The sequence below is a fragment of the Schistocerca cancellata genome, chromosome 12 (assembly GCF_023864275.1).
Source record: "Schistocerca cancellata isolate TAMUIC-IGC-003103 chromosome 12, iqSchCanc2.1, whole genome shotgun sequence".
Taxonomy (NCBI): domain Eukaryota; kingdom Metazoa; phylum Arthropoda; class Insecta; order Orthoptera; family Acrididae; genus Schistocerca; species Schistocerca cancellata.
Genome location: NC_064637.1, coordinates 18,990,128 through 19,003,435, shown reverse-complemented (window position 1 = coordinate 19,003,435; position 13,308 = coordinate 18,990,128). Strand labels below are relative to the sequence as shown.

The 13,308-nt window shown below is 44.5% G+C and overlaps 1 protein-coding gene across 1 annotated transcript in view; it reads left to right on the top strand.

Moving 5' to 3' along the window:
* Positions 1-13,308, top strand: part of LOC126109837 (chondroadherin-like protein) — a 222,495-nt gene that overhangs the window by 176,503 nt on the left and 32,684 nt on the right. The window contains exon 14 of the mRNA XM_049914896.1: positions 2,192-2,451. Coding sequence (XP_049770853.1) covers positions 2,192-2,451 — 260 coding nt within the window. The remainder of the gene's footprint in view (positions 1-2,191; positions 2,452-13,308) is intronic.

The following is a 13,308-nucleotide window of genomic DNA, read 5'->3' as shown; positions in this document are numbered from 1 at the left end:
TCAATCTTTCATTCCTACTGTTCACTCTGTATATGGAAGAGTAGTATTAAAATTCAGGACGAAAGCATACCAGTGATAAGATTTGCTGATGACATTGCTATCCTCAGTGACAGTGAATTACAGGGCCTGTTGAATGGAATGAACAGTCTAATTGGAACAGAATACTGACCGAGAGTAAGGTGAAGAACGACCAAAGCAGAAATGAGATTAATGATAAACTTAATACTAAAATTGTGGATGAATAAGCAGATAAAGGGTACGAGTTCTGATACTATGGAGGAAAATAAATTGTAGTGGGCAAAGCAAAGATGATATGGAAAACAGACTATAAAACACAAAAAGGGCATTTGGGGAAGGAAGTGAAACACTGAGGATGGGGAAAACCAGAAAAGCAGAAAGTTGAAGTGCTCGAGATGTGGTGTTCAAGAGGTACACTATCTGATCAAAAGTATCCGGACACGCCCAGGAACATACATCTTTCATGTTAGGTGTATTGTGCTGCCACCTACTGCCAGGTACTCCATATCAGTGATCTCAGTAGTCATTAGACAACCTGAGAGAGTAGAATGGGCCGCTCTGCAGAACTGGCGGACTTCCAACGTGGTCAGGTGATTGGGTGTCACTTGCGTCATACATCTCTATGTGAGATTTGCACACTCCTACACACCCCTAGGTCCACTTTTTCCAATCTAATAGCAAAGTGGAAATGTGAAAGGACAAGTACAGCACAAAAGCGTACAGGCTGACCTTGTCTGTTGACTTGCAGAGACTGCCGACAGTTGAAGAGGATTGTAATGTGTCATAGGCAGACATCTATCCAGACCATCACACAGGAATTCCAAACTGTGTCAGGATCCACTGCAAGTACTATGACACTTAGGTAGGAGCTGAGAAAACTCAGATCCCAGGGTCGAGTGGCTGCTCAAAAGCCACACGTCATGCCAGTAAATGCTAAACATCGCCTCGCTCAGTGTAAGGAGTGATCAGACGATTGAACAGTGGCAAAACATTGTGTGGAGTGACAAATCACGGTACACAATTTGGCGATCCGATGGCAGGGTGTGATATGGAAAACGCCCGCTGAAAGTCATCTGCCAGCGTGTGTAGTGCCAACAGTAAAATTCGGAGGCAGTGGTGTTACGGTGTGGTCATATTTTTCATGGAGGTGACTTGCAACCCTTGTTGTTTTGCATGGCACTATCACAGCACAGGCCTATATTGATCTTTTAAGCACCTTCTTGCTTCCCACTGTTGAAGAGCAATTCGGGGATGGCGACTGCATCTTTCAACACGATCTAGCATCTGTTAGTAATGCACGGTCTGTGGCAGACTGGTTACACAACAGTAACGTCCCTGTGATGGACTAGCCTGCAGAGTCCTGAGCTGAATCTTATAGAACACCTTCAGGATGTTTTGGAATGCCAACTTCGTGCCAGGCCTCACCAACTGACATCAATCCCTCTCCTCAGTGCAGCAATCCATCATGAATGGGCTGCGATTCCCCAAGAAACCTTCCAGCACCTGATTGAACGTATATCTGTGAGAGTAACGGTGGGCCAACACCGTACTGAATTCCAGCATTACCGATGTAGGGCGCCATGAACTTGTAAGTCACTTTCAGCCAGGTGTCCGGATATTTTTGATCGCATAGTGTATGTTGAAAATCTGATGGATTGAGAAGGTGTGAAGTAGGAGGTGATCCACAGAATCAATAAAGAGAGGAACACTCATATAACACTGACAAAAATGGTGATCGGTCATGTGTGAAAGACAAGAAGGAATAACTTCCACGATACCAGAGGGACCTGTAAAGGGTAAAAGCTGTAGGGGAAGATAGAAGTATCCAACAGATAATTGAGGACCTGGGTGCAAGGCTTACTCTGAAATGAAGAGGGTGGCAAAGGACAAGAATCTGTAGAGGGGTGCATCAACCGATAAGCAGAAAAAATCGTTATCAGGTAGAGGTCTATGATCATTTTATTGCTTGTGTGGTTTAGCTGTCACAGCTTCTGCCAGCTATGAGCTGGGGTGATGCGAGCACTGTTGCCAGTGAACATAGAGCTACAGAACCTTCCGGGCGACTGACTGTACCCTGTAGTACAGACAGACAGTATGTACCTTATAGGTTAGGGTAGAGGCGTGTGACGAGTCTGCAGGAGCGGTGCACGTCAGCAGCCGTGTCACTCCGCAGGTGAACATCAAGCAGCTCGACCTGTCGGAGAACCCGCTGAGTGCAGCAGCGGTGGCGGCAGTGCTGTCGGAGCCCAAGACGGTGCGGCGGCTGCGGCTGTCGCGCGTCAACTTGACGGCACTGCCCGCCGGCCCACTGGAGACGCCATTCCTGAGGGAGCTCGACCTGTCTGGCAACGCCGTGGCGCGCCTGCCACCCGCCGCCTTCGAGCGGGCCACCCTGCTGGAGGTGCTCGACGTCTCCCACAACCAGCTCTCCAGGTGAGTGGGGGCAGTGTATGTCTGAGAGGGGGGGGGGGGCACTGATCCACTCCACACACCTGCAGGCATGCCACCTATTCTGTTATGGTCGCTGAGTACCAGTGTTTGATATTGGAGCTGCAGCTTTGATGAAGAGAGGGTAGAAAGGCTACTCATCTGTGGGCGATAGTAATAGTGACAATATTTACTTATTTACAACTAAGTGCTCCCAGTCATGTGTTGACATGTTGCTGTGGATCATTCTAAGGAAACACATATCCATCTGCACATACACAGACGCAAGCAGACATTTGTAAAGGCAAAGAGACATCTCTTGCCCAAACTCTTTGCCTTTACAAATGTCTGCTTGTGTCTGTGTATGTGCAGATGGGTGTGTGTGTGTGTGTGTGTGTGTGTGTGTGTGTGTGTGTGAGTGTATACGTGTCCTTTTTTCCCCCTGAGGTAAGTCTTTCCGCTCCCGGGATTGGAATGACTCCTTACCCTCTCCCTTAAAACCCACATCCTTTCGTCTTTCCCTCTCTTTCCCTATTTCCTGACGAAGCAACCGTGGGTTGCAAAAGCTTGAAATTTGTGTGTGTATGTGTGTTTTTTACTGTATCTACCTACCAGCGCTTTCTCGTTTGGTAAGTCACAGCATCTTCGTTTTATATATATATACAAAGATGATGCGACTTACCAAACGAAAGCGCTGGCACGTCGACGTGCCAGTGCTTTCGTTTGGTAAGTCACATCATCTTTGTTTTTAGATATATTTTTCCCACATGGAATGTTTCCCTCTATTATATATGTATATATATATATATATATATATATATATATATATATATATATATATATATATATATATATATATATATATATATATATATATATACTTGTGACAGGATACTTTCCGGGACTGGATCAGATTCTGAATGTGACTCTCCAGCAGGGATACGACTTCCTCAAATCCTGCCCTGAAATGAGATCCATCCTTCATGAAATCCTCCCCACTCCACCAAGAGTGTCTTTCCGCCGTCCACCTAACCTTCGTAACCTCTTAGTTCATCCCCATGAAATCCCCAAACCACCTTCCCTACCCTCTGGCTCCTACCCCTGTAACCGCCCCCGGTGTAAAACCTGTCCCATGCACCCTCCCACCACCACCTATTCAAGTCCTGTAACCCGGAAGGTGTACACGATCAAAGGCAGAGCCACGTGTGAAAGCACCCACGTGATTTACCAACTGACCTGCCTACACTGTGAAGCGTTCTATGTGGGAATGACCAGCAACAAACTGTCCATTCGCATGAATGGACACAGGCAGACAGTGTTTGTTGGTAATGAGGATCACCCTGTGGCTAAACATGCCTTGGTGCACGGCCAGCACATCTTGGCACAGTGTTACACCGTCCGGGTTATCTGGATACTTCCCACTAACACCAACCTGTCTGAACTCCGGAGATGGGAACTTGCCCTTCAGCATATCCTCTCTTCTCGCTATCCGCCAGGCCTCAATCTCCGCTAATTTCTAATTTCAATCTGCCGCCGCTCATACCTCACCTGTCTTTCAACATCATCTTTGCCTCTGTACTTCCGTCCCGACTGACATCTCTGCCCGAACTCTTTGCCTTTACAAATGTCTGCTTGTGTCTGTGTATATGCGGATGGAGATATGTGTGTGTGTGCGAGTGTATACCTATCCTTTTTTTCCCTTAAGGTAAGTCTTTCCGCTCCCGGGATTGGAATGACTCCTTACCCTCTCCCTTAAATTCCATATCCTTTTGTCTTTCCTTCTCCTTCCCTCTTTCCTGACGAGGCAACCGTTGGTTGCGAAAGCTAGATTTTTGTGTGTATGTTTGTGTTTGTTTGTGTGTCTTTCGACCTGCCAGCGCTTTTGTTTGGTAAGTCTCATCATCTTTCTTTTTAAATATATTTTTCCCACGTGGAATGTCTCCCTCTATTATATTTATATATATATATATATATATATATAAAAAAACAAAGATGATGTGACTTACCAAATGAAAGTGCTGGCAGGTCGACAGACACACAAACGAACACAAACATACACACAAAATTCAAGCTTTCGCAACAAACTGTTGCCTCATCAGGAAAGAGGGAAGGAGAGGGAAAGACGAAAGGATGTGGGTTTTAAGGGAGAGGGTAAGGAGTCATTCCAGTCCCGGGAGCGGAAAGACTTATCTTAGGGGGAAAAAAGGACGGGTACACACTCGCACACACACACACACATCCATCCACACATACACATATATAAAATAGAAAGAAACATTCCACATGGGAAAAATATGTTAAAAACAAAGATTCCATGACTTACCAAACGGGAAAGCACTGGTAGATAGGCACAAATTAAAAAAAAAAAAAAAACACACACACAAAATTTCGAGCTTTCGCAACCCCCAGTTGCTTCGTCAGGAAAGAGGGAATGAGAGGGAAAGATGAAAGGATGTGGGTTTTAAGGGAGAGGGTAAAGAGTCGTTCCAATCCCGGGAGCGGAAAGACTTACCTTAGGGGAAAAAAAGGACAGGTATACACTCGCACACACACGCATATCCATCCACACATATACAGACACAAGCAGACATATTTAAAGGCAAAGAGTTTGGGCAGAGATGTCAGTCGAGGCGGAAGTGCATAGGCAAAGATGTTGTTGAATGACAGGTGAGGTATGAGTGGCGGCAACTTGAAATTAGTGGAGATTGAGGCTTGGTGGATAACAGGAAGAGAGGAGATATTGAAGGGCAAGTTCCCATCTCCAGAGTCCTGACAGGTTGGTGTTAGTGGGAAGTATCCAGATAACCCGGACGGTGTAACACTGTGCCAAGATGTGCTGGCCGTGCACCAACACTTGTAGTCTCTGCTGGAAATATCACTTTGCCACGAAGAAAAATAATCCTGATCCCACTCCTAATGATCCAACTCCCCAAGACACTATCCAAATTGAACCCTGCCTGGAACAGTTCCGTCCTCCATCACAGCGGGACCCACCTCCTCTTCCTCAAAATCACCCTCTCCAAACCTTCCAGGAATTTCTCACTTCCAGCCTTGCTTCTCAATCTTTCTTGAAAAACCTTAATCCAACTCCCAACATCACCACATCCGAAGCCCAGGCTATCTGTGATCTGTAAGCTGACCAATCCATCATCATTCTTCCGGCTGACAAGGGTTCCACGACCGTGGTACTTGATCGTCGGGAGTATGTGGCTGAGGGACTGCATCAGCTTTCAGACAACACTACATACAAAGTTTACCAAGGTAATCCCATTCTTGATATCCAGGCAGAGCTTCAAGGAATCCTCAGAACCTTAGGCCCCCTACAAAACCTTTCACCTGACTCCATCAACCTCCTGACCCCACCGACACCTCGCACTCTTACCTTCTACCTACTTCCTAAAATTCACAAACCCAAACATCCCGGCCGTCCCATTGTAGCTGGTTACTAAGCCCCCACAGAACGTATCTATGACTATGTAGATCAACACCTTCAACCCATTACATGCAGTCTCCCATCCTTCATCAAAGACACCAACCACTTTCTCAAACGCCTGGAATCCTTACCCAGTCTGTTACCCCCAGAAACCATCCTTGTAACCATTGATGCCACTTCCTTATACACAAATATCCTGCACGTCCAGGGCCTCGCTGCAATGGAGCACTTCCTTTCACGCCGATCACCTGCCACCCTACCTAAAACCTATTTCCTCATCACCTTAGCCAGCTTCATCCTGACTCACAACTTCTTCACTTTTGAAGGCCAGACATACCAACAATTAAAGGGAACAGCCATGGGTACCAGGATGGCCCCCTCGTATGCCAACCTATTTATGGGTCGCTTAGAGGAAGCCTTCTTGGTTACCCATGCCTGCCAACCCAAAGTTTGGTACAGATTTATTGATGACATCTTCATGATCTGGACTCACAGCGAAGAAGAACTCCAGAATTTCCTCTCCAACCTCAACTCCTTTGGTTCCATCAGATTCACCTGGTCCTAATCCAAATCCCATGCCACTTTCCTTGATGTTGACCTCCATCTCTCCAATGGCCAGCTTCACACATCCGTCCACATCAAACCCACCAACAAGCAACAGTACCTCCATTATGACAGCTGCCACCCATTCCATATCAAACGGTCCCTTCCCTACAGCCTAGGTCTTCGTGGCAAACGAATCTGCTCCAGTCCTGAATCCCTGAACCATTACACCAACAACCTGAAAACAGCTTTCACATCCTGCAACTACCCTCCCGACCTGGTACAGAAGCAAATAATCAGAGCCACTTCCTCATCTCCTCAAACCCGGAACCTCCCACAGAAGAACCCCAAAAGTGCCCCACTTGTGACAGGATACTTCCCGGGACTGGATCAGACTTGAATGTGGCTCTCCAGCAGGGATACGACTTCCTCAAATCCTGCCCCGAAATGAGATCCATCCTTCATGAAATCCTCCCCACTCCACCAAGAGTGTCTTTCTGCCGTCCACCTAACCTTCGTAACCTCTTGGTTCATCCCTATGAAATCCCCAAACCACCTTCCCTACCCTCTGGCTCCTACCCTTGTAACCGCCCCCGGTGTAAAACCTGTCCCATGCACCCTCCAACCACCACCTACTCCAGTCCTGTAACCCGGAAGGTGTACTCGATCAAAGGCAGAGTCACGTGTGAAAGCACCCACGTGATTTACCAACTGACCTGCCTACACTGTGAAGCTTTCTATGTGGGAATGACCAGCAACAAACTGTCCATTCACATGAATGGACACAGGCAGACAGTGTTTGTTGGTAATGAGGATCACCCTGTGGCTAAACATGCCTTGGTGCATGGCCAGCACATCTTGGCACAGTGTTACGCCGTCTGGGTTATCTGGATACTTCCCAGTAACACTAACCTATCCGAACTCCGGAGATGGGAACTTGCCCTTCAATATATCCTCTCTTCCCGTTATCCACCAGGCCTCAATCTCCGCTAATTTCAAGTTGCCGCCACTCATACCTCACCTGTCATTCAACAACATCTTTGCCTCTGCACTTCAGCCTCGACTGACATCTCTGCCCAAACTCTTTGCCTTTTAATATGTCTGCTTGTGTCTGTATATGTGTGGATGGATATGTGTGTGTGTGCGAGTGTATACCTGTCCTTTTTCCCCCTAAGGTAAGTCTTTCCACTCCCAGGATTGGAGTGACTCCTTACCCTCTCCCTTAAAACCCACATCCTTTCATTTTTCCCTCTCCTTCCCTCTTTCCCGACAAAGCAACCAGGGGTTGCGAAAGCTCAAAATTTTGTGTGTGTGTGTATGTTTTTTTTTTTTTTTTGTGCTTATCTACCGGCGCTTTCCCATTTGGTAAGTCATGGAATCTTTGTTTTTAATATATATATTTCCCACATGGAATGTTTCCCTCTATTATATATGACTTGCAAAGGAGAATGAGTACATGTTGTTTTGAATAGAAACCCGTGTCTGACTGGAGAAACTGAATTAGGCTTGACACAGTACAATTAAAGGAAACATAACGAAATATCCATTTATCACTGAAGGTCATTTATTTTTACTAACACTTAAACGTTATGTGTGTACATCATTCCAAAACAAAAAAGAACCCAGTGCACTGTACGAACAGAACAGTACCGATTCATTACAACAGTGGCTCAAAGAGGCCACTACCGGCATTATTACAGCCACTGTACCTACAGAGCTTGTTCTTGTATACCCACTCCATCCCATCTGGTGTCTCTCTAGTTTCTAGTGCGGTAGTCAGAACTTGTGCCAGCAGATCTTTCTCTGTCTCTACAGCTGTCTCGCAAATTAAACTTTGCATACGACCCCAAAAGTAGTACACATCGTCCTCTTTACCCTGTTGCATGCTAGGACGAGTAAATCTGACACACTCTTTCTGCCAGCAGATGTGGACACACAGACATCTGAACTGATATTGTTATAGAACAGAATGATTTGTTCCCAGATATAGGTTCCTTTTCAAAACATTATGCACTCACTCCTGCCTACAGGTCCTAAAAGTTTGTAATGAAAATTTTCAACACCCTGTTTGTGCATGCAATATATATGTGGGTGACTGTTTGTTATGGTAATGTGTAAAAATTCTAAGTAAATCAACTGAGAAAATTTTTAGATATTTGGTGATAACAACTCCTGTTTGTATATTAGATATTTATTGGTACATTACATATATTTAAAAAAACAGGTATGTAAGAAAACACACATACCTGAATGCAATGTTGTTTCAAAGTTTGAAAGCAATCAGTAAACTTTCAGAAATTTAAGACTTTGTAGTCACTACATAGATCCATTCTATTAATGATAGACTGATTCGTATTCTTAATGTTTAACTTTATTGTGAAACAATGAGCCAGACATTAACATTGAACATTTAAGACAAAAACAAACACAAAGCAAAAAGTAAATGATTATGTGCACACTAGAGTCTTTCCACTGCCCCTGTACTGTGCACACGCAACTATTCGTCTGTGTGCTCCCACAGCTTTGAAGTAATGAACATTTACATTTTTATTTATACAGGTGCAAATGTATGTTCTTCACGGATTTATTTCACAATGTTGCATTTGAATACACGCATTTTTATAAAGCTATGGGAGCTCCGTATACACTGAGAGCCAAGACATTATGACCACCTGCTTAATAGCATGTTTGTCCGTCTTTGGAACAAAATACATCACTGATTCAGAGTACCAGGGATCCGTCAGTTTGTTGGTAGGTTTGTGGGGGCATGTGGTATTACGTGTCTACAAAAAGGTCATGTAATTTGCGTAAATAATGGGCCGCTGATTTGCGTATGTGGTAATGGTGCTAGATAGTAACTCACATTGGTTCCATAGGATTCACATCAGGCAAATTTGTTGCCGAGACATCGACACAAGTTTTAATGTTCGCCAGACCGCTGTAGTACAGTTGTGGGTCTGAGACGTGGACAATTATACTGCTGAAAGATGACTTTGCCATTGGAGAAGACATCAAGCATGAATGGATGGAGCTACCAGCGTGTCTTCAGTTACTACCACAGGTCCCCGTGCAACTGCAGGAGAATGTCTCCCGTCGCATAATACTGCTCCCACCAACACGAGTCTGTGGTATGCTGCACGTTTCTAGTCACTGTTCACCTCGATGGCAGCATTCGTGGAGATGACCATCAACCTTGTGTAGCAAAAATGTGATTCACCTAAAGAGCGACACATTTCCATTGGTTGACAGTCAAACCCTGATAGTCTCGTGACCTCTGAAATTGTAATTCATGATGTCAGTGGATCAACATCTGAACACGTACAGTTGGTCTGCTGCAGAGCTCCATGTTCAACAGTGCACTCTGAAACACGTGTGCACACACAAGCATCTTGCTCTTTCAGCAAAGATGCTACAGATCACCATCTGTCCTACTTTACCTAGCAGACCAGCCTCCGACCAGTTGTGGACATCCAACCACTTAGTGCGTAGTGGTAATTTCACTGTCCCTCTATCTCTTCTTTCCATAGATGCTCATGACAGTAGCACATGAACATTCCATCAGCTTTGCCATTTTTGAGATATTCTTTCACAGACTCTGTGTAATAATAATCTGCTCTTTGTTAAAGTTGCTTATCTCAGTGGATTTCCCCATTTGTAGCCATCCATGTCTGCTCCACTTACATACTTCTATTACTGTGCCACGCGCCTGCAACCTCGCCAGGCAGCATTCAGTGTCGTGGTGGGCAGTGTATGTATGGAGTTCACTTGTTGTTGTTGTTGTGGTCTTCAGTCCTGAGACTGGTTTGATGCAGCTCTCCATGCTACTCTATCCTGCGCAAGCTTCTTCATCTCCCAGTACCTACTGCAGCCTACATCCTTCTGAATCTGCTTAGTGTATTCATCTCTTGGTCTCCCTCTACGATTTTTACTATCCACACTGCCCTCCAATGCTAAATTTGTGATCCCCTGATGCCTCAGAACATATCCTACCAACCGGTCCCTTCTTCTTGTCAAGTTGTGCCACAAACTCCTCTTCTCCCCAATTCTATTCAATGCCTCCTCATTAGTTATGTGATCTACCCATCTAATCTTCAGCATTCTTCTGTAGCACCACATTTCAAAAGCTTCTATTCTCTTCTTGTCCAAACTATGTTTCACATTCATACATGGCTACACTCCATACAAATACTTTCAGAAACGACTTCCTGATACTTAAATCTATACACGATGTTAACAAATTTCTCTTCTTCAGAAACGCTTTCCTTGCCATTGCTAGTCTACATTCTATATCCTCTCTACTTCGACCATCATCAGTTATTTTGCTTCCCAAATACCAAAACTCCTTTACTACTTTAAGCATCTCATTTCCTAATCTAATTCCCTCAGCATCACCCGACTTAATTCGACTACATTCCATTATCCTCGTTTTGATTTTGTTGATGTTCATCTTATACCCTCCTTTCAAGACACTGTCCATTCCGTCCAACTGCTCTTCCAAGTCCTTTGCTGTCTCTGACAGAATTACAATGTCATCGGCAAACCTCAAAGTTTTTATTTCTTCTCCGTGGGTTTTAATACCTACACCAAATTTTTCTTTTGTTTCCTTTACTGCTTGCTCAATATACAGATTGAGTAACATTGGGGAGAGGCTACAACCCTGTCTCACTCCCTTCCCAACCACTGCTTCCTATTCATGTCCCTCGACTCTTACAACTGCTATCTGGTTTCTGTACAAATTGTAAATAGCCTTTCGCTCCCTGTATTTTACCCCTGCCACCTTTAGAATGTGAAAGAGAGTATTCCAGTCAACATTGTCAAAAGCTTTCTCTAAGTCTACAAATGCTAGAAACGTAGGTTTGCCTTTCCTTAATCTTTCTTCTAAGATAAGTCGTAAGGTCAGTACTGCCTCACGTGTTCCAGCATGGCTACGGAATCCAAACTGATCTTCCCCGAGGTCGGCTTCTACCAGTGTTTCCATTCGTCTGTAAAGAATTCGTGTTAGTATTTTGCAGCTGTGACTTATTAAACTGATAGTTCCTTCATCAGGGAGGAGAGAGGGGAAAGAAAGGGAAGAAGGGAAAGGAGATTCAGTTACTCACAACCCAGGTTATGAAGCAACAGGGAAAGGAAAATAGGGAGGGTAGCAAGGATGGAGGCATGGTTGTCAGAGGGAAGCCAAAGATATTCTACTGTAAGTACTGTGCCAGCTTCAAACCAAAGAGGATGCATACAGAAGTAAAGAGGTATATAGTATAAATATAAACACAACTATGTAGGATGAAAAGATGCGTGAATGGCTAAAGGGGAAAGGGACATGCCTTTTACATCGGCATGACAATAACTAAACTGGCTGAGCGCATGAACGGACACAGACGAACTGTCCGCCTAGGAGATGCCCAATACCCAGTAGCGGAGCACACCCTCCAGCATAATTCTAGGGACCTAGGAGCCTGCTACACTGTATGTGCCATTTGGCTTCTCCCACCCAACACCAGTCCCTCTGAACTGCGGAGATGGGAACTTGCACTCCAACACATCCTTTCATCCCGCCATCCCCCTGGACTGAACCTACGGTAAACAACCTCACTCCCATTCACTCTTCAGTCTTCTCCTCTTTCCCTTACCTCTTTAGCCATTCACACATCTTTTCATCCTGCATAGTTGTGTTTATCTTTATACTATATACCTCTTTACTTCTGTATGCATCCTCTTTGGTTTGAAGCTGGCACAGTACTTACAGTAGAATATCTTTGGCTTCCCTCTGACAACCATGCCTCCATCCTTGCTACCCTCCCTATTTTCCTTTCCCTGTTGCTTCATATCCTGGGTTGTGAGTAACTGAATCTCCTTTCCCTTCTTCCCTTTCGTTCCCCTCTCTCCTCCCCGATGAAGGAACATTTGTTCCGAAAGCTAGGAACGTAAATTTTCGGTTCTGTTTTATGTGTATCTATCGGCTGTACTGAGCTGAGGTAAGTACTGGCCAGCCCCTCTATCTCTTTGTTAGTATTTGTTTCACATCTTTTTATGAGATTTTCCATTAATCATTTAAACTGATAGATTGGTATTTTTCACATCTGTCTACACCTGCTTTCTTTGGGATTGGAATTATTATATTCTTCTTGAAGTCTGAGGTTATTTCGCCTGTATCATACATCTTGCACACCAGATGGTAGAGTTTTGTCAGGACTGGCTCTCCCAAGGCTGTCAGTAGTTCTAATGGAATGTTGTCTACTCCCGGGGCCTTGTTTCGACTTAGGTCTTTCAGAGCTCTGTCAAACTCATCACGCAGTATCGTATCTCCCATTTCATCTTCATCTACATCGCCCTTATATAGACCCTCTATATACTCCTTCCACCTTTCTGCTTTCCCTTCTTTGCTTAGAACTGGGTTTCCATCTGAGCTATTGATATTCATACAAGTGGCTCCCTTTTCTCCAAAGGTCTCTTTAGTTTTCCTGTAGGCAGTATCTATTTTGCCCCTAGTGAGATAAGCCTCTACATCCTTATATTTGTCCTCTACCCATCGCTGCTTAGCCATTTTGCACTTCCTGTTGATCTCATTTTTGAGACGTTTGTATTCTTTTTTGCCTGTTTCATTTACTGCATTTTTATATTTTCTCCTTTCATCAATTAAATTCAATATTTCTTCTGTTACCCAAGGATTTCTACTAGCCCTCATCTTTTTACCTACTTGAGCCTCTGCTGCCTTCACTACTTCATCCCTCAGAGCTACCCATTCTTCTTCTACTGTATTTCTTTCCCCCATTCCTGTCAATTGTTCCCTTATGCTCTCCCTGAAACTCTGTACAACCTCTGGTTTAGTCAGTTTATCCAGGTCCCATCTCCTTAAATTCCCACCTTTTTGCAGTTTCTTCAGTTTTAATCTA